The sequence below is a fragment of the Coffea arabica genome, chromosome 2c, assembly GCF_036785885.1.
Source record: "Coffea arabica cultivar ET-39 chromosome 2c, Coffea Arabica ET-39 HiFi, whole genome shotgun sequence".
Classification (NCBI taxonomy): Eukaryota; Viridiplantae; Streptophyta; class Magnoliopsida; order Gentianales; family Rubiaceae; genus Coffea; species Coffea arabica.
This window is the reverse complement of record NC_092312.1, coordinates 28,992,295-29,015,400: the sequence shown is the minus strand read 5'-3', so window position 1 is coordinate 29,015,400 and position 23,106 is coordinate 28,992,295. Positions and strand designations below refer to the sequence as shown.

Sequence of the window (23,106 nt, the reverse complement as noted above, 5' to 3'; positions counted from 1 at the left end):
CACTCCAACTTAAACGGACATTATGGATTTAATTTGATTTAATAGCCCATATAATATTGGCCCGATTTGCCAGTCCAAAACATGATGGACTTCTATAATTTAATTTAATTTAATTTAATCAAGATCGATTTAGTTTAAATAAATCTTGACTAAAATAAATTAAATAAAATTTCTTTGTCTACAAATGCCCCCACTTCAAGACTCAATTGAGACTTGCTTGTCAAGAATTGAAATAGAGACTTGAAGTACTTGATTTTTTTTTTTAATAAAAGGAGGCTGATTTCCCTTGAATCACGTGTGGTCTACACCAAGGTGCAATGCGTAGGATCATTACCCAAATGATTACAATGAATCTGTTGCTTGCTATTAGTCTCGTGCATTTGGAACCTTTTGTGAGCCTTGCATCACCTAAACATTTAGTAATCAAAGCATGGCCACTCAATCGGAAAGCCTTGACAATTGGCAATTGTTTTCTATCTTCTCGCTATCCATTTCCTTTTCTTGGACAATCCATTTCTTTTTCTTGGACAATGAGAATTCTTACTGGCCCTTTTTTTCTTTGGTAGGGGACTTTTGGAAACGACCAAATCTTGTCTCCCTTTGTTATTTTTTTTTCCGAAACGATATTTGATTATATTACTTTCAAAAATATACAAGTGCGAGCGAAGGCTCGAAATGGCTTTCAAGCCAGTGTACTTAACACCGAGGAAACATCAATTCCTCATCAATTGTGATGCCTAAGGCATACATGCTGATACTAGAGCTTAGATAATTTTTATCACTACTAGTTAGACAAAAGGAGCACATATGAAACAACCTTTTCAACTGTACAATGTCTTCCACCAGCGTTGCTATTCTGCTGTCACTTGCCTTCTGAGTTCGAATATGATTGAGGAGTTGCCTGTTCTTCACTTGGAACTGTACTTTCCTTTGGTGCAATGTAGTTGCTTTGCACATAGCCAGTTTTAATGCTACTGCATCGTCCACTAGCTGTACCCCTAAGCTTCTTTCGTTTAGCGCCCATCCTATCATTGGTTCTTGGTTCCTTTCAGCTGCAGTGATTCCAATGCCTAAGATAGGTTTGTCTGTTTGTCTTGTTGCCGCAACTATCATCTTCACAGTTCCCTCTTCCGGCTCTAAATGCTGGTCTTCATTGTTATGAGTTGATGTTTCTCCTGTGCTCATCCTAGCTTCCATCTTTGCAACTTCATCAAATTGTAGCCATTCCTCCTGTGCTTTCTTTATAATCTTCCAGGGCTGATGGACTTTCCCTGTAAATTCCATGTCATTTCTAGCCTTCCAAATCTGCCAAAGAATGTTGACAGTTAAGGCCAGATGTTGCGATCCTGCTAACCTATGCCTTGCCTCCGTGACAGAGATCCACCATCTTTTGAAACAGCCGTGATGTTCTTGCATCCCTTCCCATTGGATTGGGGCAATGTGCCAGATATGTTTTGTTTCTCTGCAGTTCAGTAGCAAGTGCTCAACCGTCTCTACTTCTTCCCCACACCTTCTGCAAATGGGGTCACCAGTTTTGGTTCTACCGTGGATTAGCTCCATTACAGGCAGTGCGTTATTCAAACATTTCCATAGGAACATCTTCAGCTTGTGTTTGAGCTTGAGTCTCCATATTACTTTCCACATCTTGTGAGTTTGTTTCCCCCAGCTTGTTGATACCTCCCTCTGACTCTCTTCTTGTGACCTTTCTTTATTGGATACCAACAGCTTGTACCCAGAACTGACTGAGTATCTTCCATCTTCACCGTGTATCCAGAAGTAGCTATCCTCTCTTCCAACGAGACTTATTGGAATGCTCAAGATTCGTTCTGCGTCCTCTTTATTAAAATACTGGAACACCAAATTTCTGTTCCATCTCTTCTGGATGATCAGGTCTTCCACCTTATGCAGTCTGCTATCCCATTGTTTCATAGTTGTCACTCTTCCAGTGGTAGTATCTGGGATCCATCTGTCCTCCCATATTTGTGTGGTCCTCCCATTGCCTATTCTCTTTCTAACCCCTTGCTCCACTACTTTTCTTGCTGCCATTAGGCCCCTCCATATCCAAGATGCATTATTTGGAGTTTTGCACTCAAATATGGAGCTCCTAGGGAAATATTTGGCCTTCAGGACCTTACTAACCAGGAGGTTTGGGCTTGTAAGAATCCTCCACACCTGTTTGCCCAGCAAAGCAGTGTTGAAAGCTTCCAACTCCTTGAAACCGAGCCCCCCCTTTCCTTATCCTGAGTTAGTTTCTTCCAGGAGCACCAGTGGACCTTGTTCTTTCCATTTGCTTCCCCCCACCAGTAGTTAGACATGAGAGAGCTGATGTCTTTGCATAGTCTTTTTGGTATTTTGAAGCACGACATGGTGTACGTGGGCATAGCCATGGATACCGACTTCAGCATTGTCTCTTTTCCAGCTGCTCTTAAAAGTCTATTCTTCCACTTGAGGATTCTATGGTGTATGTTTGTTCGCACGAAGCCAAAAATCTGTTCCTTTGTTCTAGTCACCACCATTGGTAGCCCCAGGTACTTGCCTTGATTTACCTGTTGCATGTTTCCCATAATATGACAGATGTGATGCTTCTTATGTGGACACATATTTTTGCTGAAGAGTATGGAAGACTTATCCAGGTTTATCAGTTGACCTGAGGCAGTTGCGTACACTTGCAGCACTCTCATCAGTTCAGTTGCTTGCTGCTCGTTTGCTTTGCAGAAGATTAGGGAATCATCTGCAAAGAACAAATGAGTAAGACTTGGTCCCTGCCTGCAAATTCTCATTCCTGATATCCTCTTGTTCCCTGCTGCCTGTCTAATAAGGCTTGAGAACCCTTCTGAGCAAAGAAGGAATAGATAGGGGGATAAGGGATCCCCTTGTCTGATGCCTCTTCCTGGGATAACATATTCTTTAACATCCCCATTTATAGAAAAAGAGTAGGTTACTGTCCTTAAACATTCCATAATCCAGTTTCTCCATTTGTTGTGGAATCCCATTTTGGTCATCATTGCATCCAAGAAGCTCCATTCTACTCTGTCATAAGCTTTGGACATGTCCAGCTTCACAGCCATGAACCCATCCTTACCTTGCATTTTATTTTTTAGATAGTGCAAATATTCATGAGAAAGCATAATGTTGTCCAAAATTTGCCTACCAGGGATGAAGGCTGATTGGTTTTTACAGATGCAACAATGCAAGACATTTTTAAGCCTATTTGCTAAGATTTTAGCAATGATTTTATACACGGTATTACAAAGGCTAATGGGTCTATACTGGTTCAGAGATGTGGGATTCAGCACTTTAGGTATGAGAGTGATGACCGTATGATTGACACTTTTTAAGAGATGACCATTGTGAAAAAAAGTTTGGACTGCATTTATTACATCCTTTTTGATGATGTCCCAGAATTTTTGGAAAAAGATTGGCGACATACCATCAGCCCCAGGGGCCTTATCAGGACTCATAGAGAAAAGAGCATATTTAATCTCCTCTTCCTCCACAGGTTTGATGAGGTTTTCATTCATTTCCATTGTTATAGTGTTTGGTATACCCTCAAGTACCTCAGTTAAGTCCCCCTCTCCCCTACTGGTCAGGAGTTTCCTATAATAGTTGGCAACCTCATAGCTGAGTTCGTCCTCACTCTCAGTCCATGATCCATCTTCTCTTTGTAGCTTGTTCATCCTATTTCTCCTCCTCCTTCCTTTCACAGTTGCATGGAAAAATTTTGTGTTCTTGTCACCCTCCCTGAGCCACTGGATTCTTGCTTTCTGTGACCAATACACTTCCTCTTCTCTATAAGCTTCCCCTTTAGCATTGCTAGACTGCCTTTGCTGGCACTGATATCCCTGTCCTTTAGCTCGCTCATTTGCCTCTTAATCTGATCTATCTTTCTTCTTGAGTTTGCTTGGAAGGAATTTTTCCATTTCAGTAGTGCCACTCTGCAGTTTCTGATTTTTTTTGTCACTTGGAACATTCTTGATCCTTCAGTTTGCAGTTCCCATGCAGTCCTAATAACCTCACCAATGTCCTCTCTTTTTAACCATCTCTTTTCAAAATAGAATCTCTTCTTTCTCTTACCTGGCCTTGGACGTGTGTCTATTATGATCATGCTGTGATCTGAAGCATAGGTCTCCATATGTTGACACTTGACTTGTTCGAAAGTCTGATACCATGAATAACTGCAGAGCCCCCTGTCCAGCCTTTGTTTAATTTCACCTTCAACTTCCCAATTGTTACACCATGTCCATGGGTGACCTTCAAATCCAATATCAATCATCTGGTTTCCATTGATGAACTCTTTAAAATCTCTAAAGCTTCTTTCCTCCCTCCAAATTCCACCCCATTTTTCATCATTTGAGACAATATCATTTAAAGTCACCAGCTATTATCCACCTTTCTCCCCATAGTCTTTTTCTGTTCTGTATCACTTTCCATTGCTGCCCTCTCACCTGATTATCACAGCTCGCATAAAGACCAATGAACCACCAGTCAATGTTAGCTTCTTGGTCCTCCACATGTGCCTCAATGGTAAAGGCAGACATCAGAACCTCTTTTACTGTCACATCCTCTTTCCACAAAAGAGCCATTCCACCAGCTTTGTTCATGGCTTCAGCTACTACACACTCATCGAATCTTAACATATTTTTCACTTTTTCCAAATATTTTTTCCTGTTTTTGGTTTCACAGAAAAAAATCATGTTTGGAGAGGAGAGGTTATTCACCTCCCTCAGTTGGGGAATTGTCAAGGGGCTCCCCACTCCTTGACAATTCCACACCAACACCTTCATTCTCTCTCTGGGGTCCAATATGGGTTGGACCCCTCCCCCTCAGCTTCTTCCTTTCGATTATTAGCCTCACTATCATTCTTACTTCTCTTACAGCCCCAAGTTCCTTCTCCAACAAATTCCATCTCCACATCCATCTCATTGGATTTCCTTTTCACTTGATTTTTCTGATCATCATGTTTATTGTTACTATCCCTTATAGATGATCTTCTGTTCCGTGGTGGCCTCAATGGGTTCAGGATTCTTCTGATTTGCTTCAGCCCTGTGTCTTTCTTTTTTTTATCTCTCTCAGTATCCACCTGCATAATTTCAGTTTCTATTAGTCCTTCGTCATTATGGATATGGTCCATCTTCTGATGTTCAACGTCCATTTGTTTATCCTCTTGCCTTCTTTCATCTGTGATCATTGCCTCTACAGTCTCATCAGCCCCACCTTCTAGATTAGTGATACTACTGACTCCCTCACAATGTGTAACGTCCTCCTCCTCTGTGTCACTTCGCATTCCTATGCATGAAGTCTGGCCTAATCCAGGTTGTATTGTAATAATGTCCCTGCCTGTGGGAGTAGGCTGAGCATGTCTCTGTTCCACAATCCTATCTCTGTTTCTTCCTGTGGGTATTCCTGGTTCCCCTCCACCCACACCATTAGTATCTTTCCTTGTCACTGGAGCTTCCTGGTTCTCTTTCTCCACCCATTCCCCGTTTTTGAAGCTCCAATGGTGTCTTTGGGGATTATAATTAACACTTGTTTGGTTTTTCTGAGGTGACATTTTCCTATTTCCATGTCCAGCCCGCATCCATGTCCTATACTGATTATCTCTTTTCCCTTCTCTAACAATCACAGGTTTATCATATGTTTTTTCACTGTGGCCTATTCTGCCACATTTAGAGCAAAAATCTGGACACCTCTCATACTTAAAGCTTGCCCATTTTGTATTCCCTGCTACCTTAACTGTTGTCCCTCTCAGTAGAGGTTGTGCAAAGTCCATTAGTACTGATAGTTTGAGATGTCTTCCCTCCTTCCCACCCGTTTGTGGGATTATTACATCTCTCACTTGATGGAACACAGCACCAATCCTTCTCCCAGCTTCTTTAGACATCCAATGTACTGGTAAATTCCAAACTTGTACCCACATTGGTGCCAGATTAAAAGCTGTTTCGTCATCCTCTATACCTTCATACCATCTATTCATCACTAATATCTGGCTATCCAGTATCCATGGACCTCCATTCATGACTCTGTCCCTGTCATTCTCTCCTGGGAGTATGAACTGGAAAAGGTTAGGCCCTAATTCTGCTACTTTCAGATCTCTAGGGTAGCTCCAAGCTGTGCTAACAAAGTTCTTAACTCCTGTGTAATTTGCAATCTTTTCGCCCATAATCTTCCCTATGAGGCTGCATTGACACTCCTTAATGCCTATGGCCAGCTCCTCCCTGCCCACATCAGTAACCTGAAGTTCCTTACTCGAAAGCTCAAAGCTTTGCAGTATTTCTGCCAACTCCTCAGCCATGGGACTTAAAAAGAGATACAACTGGTATACCACACACTATCGCAACAGAACAAAGAAAACACCAAGAAAGCTATACGGAAAAACAGAAAATATGCTTTTTATCTATGTAAATGCAGATCTGGTAGGCAAGTAAACAGTGTAGAAAAGCCCCTAACACTAATGCATAAAAAACAAGCAAAGATAAGATCAGGTACCGGCCATGAGAAAGCCTTTATGTTTCATCACACCACAGTAAATGTCACTTAATAGTCGCTTTAAATGCTTCCTTCGTGGTAGATCCGGACAAAAGTCTTTGTTTAAGGTTGTCTGAGATCGTGGAGACCGCCAGCAATTTGGATCTTGTTGACCTTGAAAGCTTTTTTGGCACTTTCTGGTCTCCCACCAAGGAAAGAAAAAGCTCCCTTTCTAAGAGAGAGAGAGCCCCTACAAGAGAGAGGATGTGCGTCCTATCCGAGTTAGCAATGCTGAATTTCCCTTTGTTATCACTTTGCCTGATGTCAACAAATCCGATATTGCCAAATCTTGAATGAAGTATCAGTAGGAAGCTTAACATTCCAATTATTATAAGCACTCACATACACGAACTTCCTTATGTTTCAAGTCATAGCTGCTTTTGGAAGTTGAACCCGAGGTGCTAAAATTGTAGTTGCATCATTACATTGATTTGGTAATTGCCAAAGCAGTGGTGTTGTCCGAATGATGGTCTTATTGTATCTTAGAATTCCAAATATCCCAAGACACCAATCACGGACCTTTAGGCAACTAAGCTTCTAGGCAATTGTTCGGTCAAACATGTATTGCTTCACTTGCTAAACTCACGTAATTGCTTATGGTAGCCGGCGATATATTGAAGTAAGAAATGGAAACATCCAATGGGGTATCACCTTTCTACTGCAATTTGGTTTCATTGCACTTGGAAAATTTTCTATGACCACGGCACCGCTTAATCAAACATAGCCACCAAATCATTCAGTGGAAACTTCCCATTGAATGATTATCATGGAGCTTACACCTTAGACAGCCGAACATGTTAACTTTCACCACCTTGCATGAGGTTTCAAACCAGGAAGCAAGATCGATGGCTGCCGAATCCGATTCACAAGCAAATTGGAATTGATTTCTTAAGCTTGATTTAAGAAATTACCATTGCCGAAACTTGTAACTTCCAAATTGGAATTGATTTCTCAAACTTGATTTAAAGAAGTACTGCTGCCGAAACTTGTGGCTTCCAAATTGGAACTGATTTCTTAAGCTTGATTTAAAGAAGCACAATTGCCGAAACTTGTAGCTTCCAATTGATTCATGTATAGAATCATACTGCCGTGGCTTCAATGCTTTAAAGAGACAGGAGCCCATTTTCCCTTTTGACTTGCAATTGATTCCAAGAGAATTAGAAACATACCACATTCACTTATTTCCAAATTGAGCATTGCCAAATTCATTGAGCACTTGCAATGAATTGGTAACTGGGCAAGTGCCTGCCGAATTGAGTACTGCTGAATTCATTTGGAATTGAGCAAAATTCGTTGAGCACTGCCGAATTCATTGAGCACTTGCAATGAATTGATAATTGCCAAAACCAATTCCACCAAGTTGAGCACCTCGAAAATGGAGAGAAAACAAAAACAAAAACAGAAGTAATGCTCCTCTTCCTAAGATTACTCAAATGTTTAAAGTAACCGGCAATGCTTGGAAATAAGGAATGGAAATGTCCAATTGGGTATCACTGCAGCAGGTTGGCAATTGCTAAAGTCGGCTTACATATAATTGGAAATGACCAGTTAACAACTTCCGAAACCGAATCCTACTGCCAAAACCATAGCTTACAAAATTATCATTTCTTTTTCCCTTTCCGAAAGTGGAATCAATTTCCCTATTCCTTAGCTCCCAAAACCTTTATATACAGAACCTCTGCTTGCTCAAGCTTTTCAAAACTAATAGTAACCTCCGGCTTGTCCTCAGAGAGAATGATCGGCCAGTTCAGGTAATAATCAATCTTGCCTTCACTTTAATTTGTCCTCAACCTTGCTGAAATTTGCATGTTGCCATGCTACCTTTAGTTGCTTGTCGACTAAAGCTAGTGAAGCCAAGCACAGAGGATTGCATGTGTCGCAACTATTCGGCCAGTGGTTTCTTCATGTTGCAATTAATAATTGATCCAATCCCAAGGCCATTCAAGCTTTTGTTTGTTGTTTTACAGCTTTCTTGAAGAACTACAATTTGCGTAGTTTTCAAGCTTGCGAGGTTTTCCGGCTTTCATCTTGATACTATTCCAATCGCACTGAGATTTTCCAGCCTTCTTGGTGAATTACAATTTGCGAACTTCACCCCAGGTAACTCACAATCTCATCTGAAAACTTTCTTGCTAAGAAATTCAATTTTCTCACGTTTGCCGCTGCTGGAATTTTTTTTTTTTTTCACTTGTTGCTGCTGGGAATTTTTTTTTCTTGCACTTGTTGCTGCTGAAAATTGGGTTTTGTCAAACTTTAATTGTTACCAAAACTCCGACGGTGTAGCTTCGTCAAATTGACCCAATGCACATGCAACCCATAATATCAAATTGGGATTCATGCTGCACACGTCAATTTATATTATATTTAATTACTCAATCTAATAAGCTCATATAGCCTAACAGATACACTCGTGACTTTGTAACAATTAGCCTTCTAGAAATAAAAACTTGATTGAGCACATCTTCGCAGGATAACTTTGCGGGGCTTGAATTTAATAGATCCTCCTTATTGCCCGTTTGCACCACTTGCACTAGAGCTACTTGGTAATGCCACACTACGGACAATATTTCGTAGGGACACTTCAAAACTTGTAGCTTGAATCAGTAGTCTCCACATAACATGATCTTTTCTCTTTTTTTTTTTTTTTTGCAAAGGACGATCTCAAAGAGATTTTTTTTTTCTTTTTTTCAGGTTGCATCTCGTGCTCATACCTTTCATTTGAAATAGATTGGTGCTCTAATTTTGTCAACAATTTGAGGACCACAGCTCTTGGAATTCACAACACCAGGGTAATTTGCATACCTTATGGCTTTTATTTCTTGTCAATGCCATTTTTTTTTCTTTTTTTTTTTCGTGCCTTTTTTTTTTTTTTGCCACGAAGGGAGGATCCCTCGTTACAACATACACGGTGGACACTCAATTTTGAAGAAGGTGCAACCGCCAACTCCCACGAGAGCCATATTATGGCTTGAGGAGTACATGAAGAAGGTGCAACCAAAATTGGAAGATGGCGCAACCGCAAACTCCCACAAACTCCCACGAGAGCCATATTATGGCTTGAGGAGTACATGAAGAAGGTGCAACCAAGAAATTTGAAGAAGGTGCAACCGCAAACTCCCACGAGAGCCATATTATGGCTTGAGAAGTACCAAGGAGATGGCGCAACCAGAATTTGAAGATGGCGCAACCGCAAACTCCCACGAGAGCCATATTATGGCTTGAGGAGTACCAAGGAGATGGCGCAACCAAAATTTGAAGATGGCGCAACCGCCAACTCCCACGAGAGCCATATTATGGCTTGAGGAGTACATGAGAGATGACGCAACCAGAATTTGAAGAAGGCGCAACCGCAAACTCCCACGAGAGCCATATTATGGCTTGAGGAGTACACGAAGGGAGTGTGACCACTCAATTTGAAGAAGGCGCAACCGCAAACTCCCACGAGAGCCATATTATGGCTTGAGGAGTACATGAAGGAGACACGATTACCCACTTCAATAAAAAATTCACTCAAAATTCAAGAAGCCTTTTACTGTTTTCGACCATGTCATTTTAACCAAACTTTCCTTTTTTTCTTGCTTTTGTTGCAGGTTAGTCTTGATACAATGGTGGTATTCAAGGAAGTCACATCTTCAAACGAAAAGTATCTCCTTATCGCTGACAGTGATGGTGACTCTGATGACAAAGGAACGAAATTATTGGTGCATCCTCCCATACAAGGAACTTACTCTGGTAAGTGGCCTTCTCACCAGTACTCAAAATTGAAGGACTGGTCACTTGAACTTTCTCAGGATGACAGCACGAAAGTCCACTCCTTGAGATCCCTTATTCATAGTAAGGAGCCAAGGACAACTCCCTTTCAGACCCTTGGCAGACGGATCATAGACGGAGATGCACACTGGGGTCCTTCCTTGAGACTCCATGGTGCATTTGGTTACATCGAGAATTATTGGGAGTGGTTGGAGGATATCCTCGGCAGAAGCAAACAAGTGCTCCGTGAAAATTATTTGTTTGACGCCTTATATGCTTCACTTTTCACATATGACAGGAATCCCCATGTACTTAGGGCATTCTGCGAGGCGTGGTGTTCGGATACTAATACCTTGCATACATTTGTCGGGGAATTGTCTCTCTCACTTTGGGACTTGCACAAATTAGGAGGACTTCCAATCATCGAGGGTATCTATGAAGAGGTAATTCCATGCGTGGAGGAGTTGACTGGAGTAAATGAAAAGAAATTAAGGCATATTCCACAAAGCTGTGAGTATTTGTTCGCAGCCTTACATCATCTTCAACATGGAGAATCCAACAAGGCTGGAGTTTCTGCTGCCCAATGGATTAAGTTCTGATTTAAAGGCAAAAGCAGGTACTCAAATCCAAAGCAGAGAAGGATAAAGAGGGCATCTCGTGCTCAAGCGACCCAAAATCCGGATGGCAAAATTGGACAACCACGCAAATTTTCAAGTCAAGACAATGGCGTATTTGACACCATCGGAGTTAAACTTCACTTGCGGTAAGAGACTTATCTTGCAGCATTTATATCTTGCTGGCTCTGTGTCTTTGCTTTACCAGATGAGGACCTCCATTATATTAGACCATCTACTTTCAAAATGGCTAGTATGATGGCTGCCGGTCGTAAGACTTGCCTTGCTGTTCCTGTCCTGCTAAATATATACCGTGGGCTTGGCAAGATTTCAAACTCAGCTACCCCAGGGTGTGCACGTGCGGCTTTTCCGGTGCACTACGTATATGCTTGGTTAGCGAGTTATTTCTCTACCCATTATTCGACTCCAAATACCATGCCTGGACCCACCATGGCCAACTATTCTGGAGAGGGTGGCGCACGATACTTTGATGAAAATAGTGCTCGCGACGTCATTCATCAGGGAGACAAAGCAACTTGGGGAATCACTTCTCTTGTGAAGAATCGCAATGAACTTTTTATTGACAATGACAAATTAGCGAATCTCGAACTAAGTTATTTTGTAAGCGCCTGCTCAAATTACTTAGTTTCGCATGCTGAAGGGGATTTCCTTGTTGAGCCATACAGATTTGCGCGACAATTCGGATTTTATCAAGTTCCTTCACAGGAACTCGGAGCAGATGTTCGTTCCACAAGTCATGACTTGAGCAGAATACTCTGGCGCACTGCCATTCGTAGTAAAACAGAGTCAAAGGTACTTTTTCCTAACTATCCCTTGAATGCTAGCAAACACACATCTTCAGGCTTTCAAACATGGTGGGCTATGGTGCATGATGATCATCTCCTCAAAGGGCGTAATGTTTTGATTAAGAGTGTCCAATCAAATGGGGAGCAGAAGAAGTCGAAAGAGAAGGAACTTGCAAATCTGAACAATGCTTCCAAGGTTGGCAATAGTCTTGAGATGAAGCAAAAAACTATGAGAAGCGAGAAGGAGATTTTGACGAGTTCAAACAACAAGACTACTTCCCCTGAGGACCTTACTCCTAATGAAGGATTTTCGAAGGGTACTTCATTTCATCTTCCTTCAAACATTGTGGAAGTTGTTGATCATGATTCTTGCGATTCACATGAGAAGAAGAGGAGCGAACCTTTTAATGAGGAGGATGAGCAATCCACCAGTACGGACCAGCATTGGAAGCGCAAGAAGTCCAAGGTAATGACTCTCCCCTTGGATGACATTGGTTTAGATCCTAAGGAACTTTTTAAAGACATTCCAGATATATCCGTGCCCGGTATAAGCCGTGCCAATATTGTAAGGACCCTCCTTGCCTTCTTTAATCTAGCATTTGAAATTTGCTTGTTAATTTCATATTCATGCTTTGTCTCACAACGTTTTTCCCTACAGTTGGATGATCAAGACTTGATCTTCATTGATGATGGAGAACCAAGTCAAGTATCAGTTGAAGGACCTACTGCATTTGAACTTTTGGCCAAACAAGTGGTCAGTTCTATCCCAAAAAAGGGTGCAAGTGAGAATTCCAAAAAGGCAGTAGATGATGAAAATGTGACTCAGCAAATCATGGCACAGAAGGCGGAGCATATGACTCCACCGGCTAAAAGGAAACTCAAATTTTTTGATCCACCATCATGGCCAAGGGCACCTCGAGTATCTGAATTTTGCCCCCAAAATGTGATCTCAACATGCCGCCGAGACTACATCCAAATGTTGTGGAATAACTTGAGGGTGATGATATCTCAAACAGCCTTGGAGCGCATGCCAACTCTTGAAATGAAAGCCAACGAGATCATGGAGGAAATGCAAAGCTTCAATGCCACAGATATCTCAAATTTGCAAGGCCTTTTAAAGGCTTTCTTTGCAAATGCAGCTCGTTACGTTGCAGTGAAATCTTCTCTTTCAAATAAAATTCCAGCTGAATCATATGATGAGTTGCTTTCTACTGCCACCCAACATCTTAGAGACGCTCAGAGTAAGGAGAGACAACAGGCGGAGAAGATCTCAATACACATGTTGAACCTTAAGGAGATCGATCGCGAGGAAGTAGAGTTGAGGAAGCGACTTGAGTTCTTGGATACTCACAGGAAGGAGACGCTTTCACTGTTACGAGAAGAACAAGATGATCTTACCCGAGTGCAAGGCGTGATGGTCGACTTACAAAGCGAAGTTCGAAAGATTGAGAATTCTCCGCCCCTACTTGCTGAGGAGAGTCAAACTTTGGACAAGATGCAAGCATTACTTGAAAACAACCGAAAGGAGCTGTCATCATTTGAATTCTAGGAATAGTTGTCACCTTTTATTTTGTTTTAAATTTCATCTCTTGTTAATTACTCAAAGCGTGTAGCTATGAGTACAAGCACTTCATAATGAAACTTTTTTCTTTTCATCACATTCTTGCAGACGTCCTCGTCTTTACTTACTCTTTCGATAGTCACCATTTTAGGCTATCAACCATAGTATGAACAATTCTATCTTTGCATAATTTTGATCATACTTGAAAAGATAATTATCCAAATAATTTGGTAATCTGAATAATACACTTTCAAGTATATGTCACAAAATAATTCGAATTGTCTTAAAGATGAACGTTCTCTTTTTTTTTTTGTCAAAAGAATCATCCGGACAAATACTTTAGTTTTATAGGGTTGTAACTGAACTTAGAAGTTGTCCTCTAAACTGCCTACGTATCCCAAAAGGGAATCAAGTCACACGTAGTTCCTACCGTTCACAGTTTAAACTCTTGCGGGTCAGGAGTATTCTTTTGTTTACCACCTTAGATTTGGTGGAGTGTTTCATGAGTTTAACCACGTGCTACACTATTGGTGGTTGTTATCCACAGTTTTAGCTCATGCGGGTCTGGAGCAACAGGCAGTTTAGACTCATGCGTTGCGGAGTACTTCACTTTTTTTTTTTATGGCATGTATAGCTTCACGAATTTTTCATTTATAGGACCAACTTTTACGCCATCTTTGTCCACCAATTTGTACGCGCCATTCGTGTAGACTTCTCGAACGATGTACGGCCCATCCCATTTAGAGACGAATTTGTCTTTAGTGCGATGAGTCATAACTATTGACCTTCGAACGGCAAGTACCATGTACTCGACTTGAAAGGAGCGACGCCGGACTTTCTTATTGAAAGCTCTAGAGAGACGGGCTTGATAGCATTCCAAATTTTGTTGGGCCTCCAATCTCTTTTCATCCAAAGCTTCCAATTTTTCAAAGCGCAGGCGAACATTTTCTTCCTCCGTGAGCCCTTCTTGGATAGCAATTCTCAAAGAAGGAATTTGTTGCTCAAGGGGCAGAACAGGTTCTACACCATAGACCAAGGCATATGGCGTGGCTTGCGTCGGAGTTCGGTATGTGGTGCGATAGGCCCAGAGAGTTTCGCCTATCCTTTCGTGCCAATCCTTCTTTGACTTTGCCACTACTTTCTTCAACAAATTACATAAAGTTTTGTTGAATGCCTCTGCGAGACCATTGGCGGGGGCGTTATACATGGAGGACTTGCGTTGCTTGAGATTAAATTTCTCACATAACTTATCCATCAAGCCATTGGAGAAGGATTTTCCATTATCAGTGATAATGCACCGGGGAACTCCATAACGGTAAATAATATTCATACGAATAAAATTCACCACATCTTCCTTTCTAACTTGCTTGAGCGGTATGGCTTCAACCCACTTAGAAAAGTAGTCGGTCGCAGCCAATATATATAAGTGTTGACCGAACGACTTTGGTAATGGCCCCACAACATCAAGGCCCCACGCATCAAAAGGCCAAGAAGCAACAGTCGGGTGTAACGGCTCAGGTGGTTGATGAATGTAATTTGCATGAAACTGGCAAGCTTGACATTTTTGAGCATATTCTATGCAATCTTTGACCATAGTAGGCCAATAGTAGCCCATCCTTTTAATCCGAAAATGCAACTTGGGACCAGACTGGTGAGCTCCACATATTCCAGAATGTGCCTCGTGCATCGCCCGATATGCCTCGTCTTCGCTCAGACAGCGCAACAGTACACCTTCAAATGATTTTCGGTACAGTGTGTCCTTGTATAAGATAAAACGAGGGGCACGGCGACGGATGTCAGTTCTCCTACGTTGCTCCTCAGGTAATTTTTGATACTTGAGATAATCAACGAGGGGTTGTCTCCAATCTTCTTTGTCAATTTCATAGGTTGAGACCACATGAGCGTCGCCTCCTTCAATACCTTCATCATCAATTAATGATGGGACTACCCACTTTTGGCATACACGAACTTGTATCTCATGATCCGGCATGGCAAGTGAAGAGGCTAGCACAACTAATGCATCAGCTTGCTTATTTTTCCTTCTAGGAACATGCTTAATACTTGCACCTCCAAGCCGCTTCATAAGTCGCGTTGCATATTTGTGATACGGAATTAACTCGGACTTTTTGACTTCATAACTCCCCAAGAGTTGGTTGACCACCAATAGAGAATCACCATAGATTTGAATGTCCAAATGTTCCATGTCGACAGCTATTTCAAGTCCGAGTATGAGCGCTTGGTACTCAGCGACATTGTTTGAACAATGTTGATTTAGAGTAAAGGAGTATAGCAATATCCCTCCATCAGGAGTTATGAATACAATCCCTGCTCCATCTCCATGACGATGAGCCGCACCATCAAAATACATCTTCCATGGTGGACGAATCTCAATAAGGAGTACATCCTCATCTGGTAGGTCATCACTTAGTTCCCATTCAGCAGGTATAGGGTGATCAGCAAGAAAATCTGCCAGAACTTGTCCTTTCACAGCTTTCTGAGGCACATAAATAATCTCAAACTGTTGTAGCTGAAGATACCATCTAGCTAGACGGTCAGACAGCACTGGCCTGCTCATCACATATTTTATAGGATTTGCCTTGGAAATGAGCCTCACACTATGCGCTTGAAAGTAGTGCTTTAACTTCTGTATTGCAAAAATAAGGGCTAAACACAACATTTCAATTGGCGAGTAATTCAGTTCGTTGGGGGTCATCATTCTGCTTAAATAATAAAGTGCAACCTCCTTTCCTTCATTATTTTCTTGAGCGAGCAATGCCCCCACCGACCGTTCTTGGGCAGCAATATAAAGGAGTAATAGCTTTCCATGAATAGGTGCAGCCAACACGGGTGCTTTCATCAGATAAGACTTAATGCTATTGAATGCATTACTACATGTCTCATCCCATTGAAATGACACATCTTTTTTCATCAAGCGACTAAATGGTTGACACCTTCCTGCTAAATTTGAGATAAATCTCCTCAGATAAGCTAATCGCCCTTTAAGACTTTTCAATTCATGAATGTCACGAGGTTCAGGCATCCTCAATATAGCATCAATTTTGGCATGATCAATTTCAATGCCTCGATGGCGAACCACAAAACCAAGAAATTTCTCGGACGTGACTCCAAATGCACACTTGAGAGGGTTCATTTTGAGTTGATACCTTCTCAACCGATTGAAAACTTGTCTCAAATCCTCCAAGTGATTACTCCTTTTCTTTGATTTCACAACTAAATCATCCATATAGCACTCGATATTCTTATGAAGCATGTCGTCAAAGATACTTTGCATTGCTCTTTGATATGTGGCACCAGCATTTTTGAGACCAAAGGGCATCACTTTATAACAATAAATACCCTTAGGAGTACGAAATGCAGTGAGCTCCTCATCCTCCGGTGCCAATCGAATTTGATTATATCCAAAAGAGCCATCCATAAATGACAGAACTTCATGCCCTGTAGTTGCATCAATCATGAGTTCAGTGATCGGTAAAGGAAAGTCATCTTTGGGACAAGCATTGTTAACATCCCTGAAATCGACGCAGATGCGGATTTGTCCATTTTTCTTTTGCACAGGCACGATACTCGAAATTCATGTGGGATATTTAACTTCACGAATAAACCCGGATTCAATGAGTTTATTGACTTCCATTTCGATCAACGGAATCAAATCAGGTCTAAATCGCCGTTGTGCTTGTTTCACAGGTCGAACTCCCTTTTTAACAGCCAAATGGTGGACGGCCACTTTTGGATCTAAACCCGGCATTTCTTTATAAGTCCATGCAAAGACATCTTGATATTCCCGCAAGAGTTCAATATATGCCTTCTCTTCGTCAGGACTCAATGAAGCACTTATGTATATTGGACGCGGGTCCTCTGAAGTACCAAGATTGATCTCCTTTAGATCATCCACCGTAGCCTTAACACCTTCCTCCAATTCAGGTGGAGCGTCTTCAGCATCATCTTCTTCTTCAGGCGAGTCACCGTCAATTATGGTTATATGATTGCATGAAGCAACACTCTCTTCATCATCCTCTTTTGGTCTTGTGTACATCACGGTATGCTCTCTGACCCTCAATTCAGTCCCACAATTTATTACAAGGTCTGTGCATCTTCTCATTCTCGAAGGAATGATGCTACCAAATTTATGAGGGCAATCAGAAGGTTCTTCAAGATTTTGCAATGACTTTGCCATTTTTCCTTTACTCTTATGAGAGTTTTGAGATTTTTGTCTTTTTTGTGGTCCTAATCTCTTAAAAACTGATATCCGTGGAATTTTATTCTCCTTTTCATGAAAAACTTGAGATTTACCAACTATTTGAGAAGACTCATTCTCTACAGCAATATATTGGCTACTAACTCTATTGATCTTGATGCGGATTGGTGTAGGAGAGGAGTAGCCAAGGCCAAATTTGGAATTTTCAACGGCGTATCCCTTTTCCTTCAACATCTTTTGGGTAGGATTCAACCCATGAATCATGTCACTGGTAGATTGACGGGATGAAACATTTAACACCGCAGATTCTTTGAGATCGTATCCAGCCTTAGCGAGAAGCTTATAAGCGATAGGATCAAAACCTTCTTTAGTTCTTGACTTTGGTATGGTGTCTTGTTCAACTTCAGATTCTTTGCTTAAAAAGTTAGACATTTTAAGTTGAGAAGATGACGCCCTTTTTGTATCAAGATGAGTTATCGGAAGAGTCAAATCTTTTAGAGTTTCATGTTGAATTGCAGGTGACTGTCCATGTTCCACTCTTGATTTGGGAGGGCAGCGAAAGACAACTGATTCATTGTTTGGCAATGAAACATCAGTTTCTTCATGAACTTCCTCTTTTGATTTCGAAGTCATCACTTTCTCCCCTTTTGCATTTGGAGATTCGGGGTTCTGGATTTTATCCCCAGATAGAGGTTGTTCAGTTTTATCCTTCGCAATGTGTCTTTTGATGTAAAATTTGGCATCTGCGATATATGCTTCCGCCTCAGTGAAAGGATTACCATCAGCTTTCACACTTCTTGCCACCCCGTTTTGACAGTACTTGAAGCATTGATGAAGAGTTGAAGGTACAACTCCATTTTCATGAATCCAGGGCCTTCCCAACAATACATTGTATGTTGTTTTAGCATCTATTACATACAACAGTGCTTTGGACGTCATGTCATCAATGACTATCTCCAAATTTAGTGATCCAAGAGCTCTTTGCCCTCCTTGATTGAAGCCTTGAATCATCAGTCGGCTATTGGAAAGTTCATCAACCGGGATACCAAGCTCCTTCAGAGTTTTTAAAGGGAGAATATTGACTGCGGAACCTCCATCTATCAACATTCTATTCACTTTTTGCTCCTTTGCATAACCAGTCACAAACAAAGGACGGTTATGCGGTGTTGACCCAAGCAACAAGTCTTCACTAGTAAAAGTGATACTTGTGACATTCACCTCTTCATTGCTGGTAGGCACACGACCTCCTTCATTGCCAATGGACGCACGGGCCATCTCACAGAGAGATTTGCGAGCATTATCTTTTTGTTCCTCGATATGATCTACTCGCGTTGTGTGACTTGCGACCACATCAACATCAAAGAATTTTTTTGGTAAAAATTCTTTTAAAGTGATAGGAGTTCGCGACTTTTGCTTGAAGATTCGACCTCCTTGAAGATTACGACAGTCATTAGTTTTCTTCACGTCCTTCTCTTTTTTCTTCCAGGTCACCATACTTCTTGTTAAGACCTTGCTCGCCTTACTGGATGGATAAGACTTTCGCCTCCTTCTTCGCGTGACTAGAGTCCACCCTTCATCATCCACATCAGGCTGTAGCGCCTTTTCATCTTCATATACATGTTCCTGAAGAGTTGAATGAGTACCTTCTTGTTTGATTTCTGTAGGATCAAGTGATCCAAATTGAATTATTGGCAATACAGGCACCATGATCCTTTTATCCTCCATGGACTGCAGGGAACCAATGGACGTTTGATTCACACTCGCCTTGTCTTCTTCAAGGAGAATTTTTCCTTGTCTTGCCAACTCCATTACTTTGTCTTTGAAGACAAAGCATTTTTGAATGGGATGCCCGATCAATCGGTGATACTTACAGTAATTTGGATCGTCAGTATTCCTAGCCTCATCGGGTCGCTTCATCTCAGAAAGCGTGATCAAGTTTATACTTAACAGATCATCAAACATACCAGAGACATCAGAATCAAGAAAAGGGTATTCCTTATCCTGCATCTCCTTGAGAGTTGGTTTCCTCTTTCCTTGTTCTTGATGTGTATTGATCTTGTTGTCTTCTCTCCTGACAGTTTTGGGAACAACCTTAAAGGGCATTACACTCGTAGCCATAGCCTCCTTCTTTTCATTTTTAAATGGTGGCTTGCCCCCTTTCCTCGCTTCTTGTCTCTCTTTGGCCTTGTGAGGGTCAGGAACTGGCGGTTCTTGTCCATCAAGATTAATCTCCAACTTATGGGCTTTTGTGGATAATTCATCAAATGTTTCTGGTTGTACACCTTGTAAGATGTATCTAAGTCCCCAGTGCATACCTTGAATGCACATCTCGATCGCAGAAGATTCAGAAATACGATCTTTGCAATTTAAGCTTAGATTCCTCCAACGATCGATAAAATCAATGACAGGTTCACTCTTCCATTGATGTGTATTAGAGAGTTCAGTCATGCTGACAGTTCTCTTTGTGCTATAGAAGCGACTAAGAAATTCATGCTCTAGCTGCTCCCAACTGTCAATGGTTCCAGACTCCAGATCCGTGTACCAATCAAAGGCATTACCCTTCAGCGAGCGAACAAACTGCTTAACGAGCAAGTCACCATCAATGCCCGCATTGTTACAAGTTTCCACGAAGTGTGCTATATGTTGCTTAGGGTTGCCCTTGCCATCAAATTGTTGAAATTTTGGAGGTTGATACCCCACAGGCATTTTCAAACTTTCCACTCTAGCGGTGTAAGATTTGGTGTAACCACTATATGACTTGGTACCTCCACCAATCTTGTCCTTGATTGTGCCCTCGATAAACTCCTTCAGATTATCAACATGAATAGTGCCATCAGGGGAGATTGAAAATTCCTTCGTGGCTTGTGACTTCGCATCCTCTTTCTCCTTCTCCCTTGATGATGAGTCACCTTCATCTGGCACTTTGGATTTCTGTTTGGACATACTAAGGCTACTTTCACCTATATTTTTCACCATAGCCATTAGTTTGACTATTTTAGTATCTTGACTTTGAGCATGCACTACTAACCCTTCGACAATTTTGACTAGATTTGAAATCTGATCTTCCACAGTAGTGGTGTTAGTCATCATGACGGGCATCACCACAGAGGCAGCCGAATCACTTGGGCTATCAATAGATTCATCATGGGCTCCTTTCTTATTGGGAAGCATCTTGAAGTTTGCTTCTTCAGTTACAACGTTCGCCTTGGCCTTCTCTGCTAACTTCTTGGCCTTACTCCTTGTCAGAGGTGCAGTATACTGCGTCTCTTGAGTGGTTGAGACATCAGCAACTAAACCTTCGAGAGAAAAGTTCACCTTCTTGAACTCCATTGGATTTTGAGACTGGTAAGTTGTTGGAAGAAAAGAGATGAGAGGCAGAGATAGTCCCACTGGGCGTGCCAGAAATTTGTAAGCACAAATTTTGTTGCCTGAAATAAAAGACAAGAAAACTTGCACAAATATCAAATTGATTAAATCAAATAATAAGCGGGTTACAATCTCTGAAAATTCTTGAATCAAAGAAATTAATCCCCTGATTCTTTTCTTTGAATAGCTTCAATTGAAGAGCCGAAAAGACTTGTTCTCCAATCGAAAGGGTGTTTCCTACAATTTCGGCGTAGAAAACGATTGATTTGATGATGGCGTCAAACACTTGGAACTTCGAGTCTCCGACACCGACAGCAGGAGGATTTGTTTGACTTGACTTGGACTTGGATTTGAGGAAGAAAGCTCTTGAGAGAATTTGACAGAGTTTCTCCGAATATTAGGGATTTTTCTTATGTGTCCCTTTGCCTTGAGGGAAGACCTCTATTTATAGCCAAAATATGTAGGCTAGATCTTCAAAAAACCCTCAGAATCTTCCTGCATTTTGGATCACTTGTTACCCAAGAAATCCATTTAACTTGGACTTAAATATTGGGCCAACCCAGATAGTCCACTGTGAATTAATAAATCAATTAATTCACTCCAACTTAAACGGACATTATGGATTTAATTTGATTTAATAGCCCATATAATATTGGCCCGATTTGCCAGTCCAAAACATGATGGACTTCTATAATTTAATTTAATTTAATTTAATCAAGATCGATTTAGTTTAAATAAATCTTGACTAAAATAAATTAAATAAAATTTCTTTGTCTACAAACATATAAGTACTAATAGAAGATTTAATTTTATTTTATAATACATTTACATGAATAAATAATATAGTCAAAGATGAAACAAAAATTGTGTCACTTGTTTACAAAGATGTAGCATCACTTGTTTAATGTTTTATTTTTCTTTAAAAATAAAATAATATTTTAACTACTCAAATACTGTAAAATGATTAATTGTATGATAAGCAAGTGGTAAAATCTCATGTATGTTTAAATGAAAATCCAATGTATAAATCGTGTCAAAAGTATATATATATATTTTGTTTCAAAAATAAAAATAGAAAGAAAGTTAATTGACAAATTGGATGGTGCCTGATTAAACCAGTGGATCAAATGAATTTGATCAAGTCAACTCTTTTTATTCGATCAAATTAGAGATGCGGTCCAACCTGATGCTCAAGTCACCAAGCTAACCGATTCAATTGCCAAGTCGAACTGAATCTAATAACTATGGGTTCAAGTACTGTGTATACAATATAAAGGGAGAGGAAAGGGGTTTCACGTAAATATTATTTATCATTTTATGAACTTTCATTTTTACCCTTATAGTAACTATTTTTATTTTAACCACCTAAACATGTGATTATGATTAATTGTCTTGAAAACATGTTTTACTTCAACTATTTACACTTCAACATAATTGACCCTAAGCCTTATAACTACCAATATATTAATTATTATGTGAAATAAATATAAGAGATTAGAGTTTGCTTTATCAATTAAAGTCCATTTACTATAAATATTATGCATTTTTCTATTGCACACATATTGAGTGTGCAAAAGGAACTAGTTGCTATAAAAAGAGCTGAGGCAAAATTATCAAAGGAGTAAACTAACAAATATGCTGGAAATTTTAGGAAATTTGTATATAAGGTATGCTAGGACTATCAATGGAGTCAACTCAACTCGAGCCAATTGAACCTAATTTTTAATTAAGCCAAGTAGAGTTTAGGCTTGAATCACATGTAAGCTGAGTTTGGGCTATATTAGGCTCAGTCCTGATTAAGGCCCGACCTTTGTATGTGAGTGCGTGTATGTATACACATAGTATAACATAAAATATTAATAATTTATATATAAATTTATTATAATTCATAATTATTAAATATATCCTTATACTATATAAGAATGAGTTTAGGGCTTGAATTTCAACTATAAGGGTGGGGTTTTTTTTGAAAATGTGAGAGTGTTTGAAGTGCAATTAGAGTATTGAATATGAGTCATTATAACTAATTTAGTTTTGTTGTAATTACTTGGATGTCCTTTTAAACATTTAAAGTTAGGGGTAAGTTTGATATGTGATATTATTTGATATCCGATTAAACATTGCGTACAACTGAATTCAACTTGTGTTTTAGTGAAATTACATAAAAGCCCTTTTAATCATTTAATTGTATTACATCTAAGTCTTTTAATTTCTTAAAGCCTTTCTCATCAGTTATTTGCAAAGTTATGATATATAGATGCTAAGACA

At 40.3% G+C, this 23,106-nt stretch overlaps 2 protein-coding genes across 2 annotated transcripts; both read right to left on the bottom strand.

Moving 5' to 3' along the window:
- Positions 1-696: 696 nt before the first annotated feature.
- On the bottom strand, positions 697-4,637 carry LOC113724226 (uncharacterized). The gene is made up of 4 exons (XM_027247149.1): positions 4,446-4,637; positions 3,962-4,273; positions 2,274-3,842; positions 697-2,172 (listed from the first exon to the last, which is right to left on the bottom strand). The coding sequence occupies exons 1-4, from the start codon at positions 4,635-4,637 to the stop codon at positions 697-699; spliced, it is 3,549 nt and encodes a 1,182-aa protein (XP_027102950.1).
- A 12,211-nt stretch (positions 4,638-16,848) lies between these two features.
- On the bottom strand, positions 16,849-20,802 carry LOC140035599 (uncharacterized). The gene has a single exon (XM_072076893.1). The coding sequence runs from the start codon at positions 20,800-20,802 to the stop codon at positions 16,849-16,851; it is 3,954 nt and encodes a 1,317-aa protein (XP_071932994.1).
- Between the last annotated feature and the right edge of the window lie 2,304 nt (positions 20,803-23,106).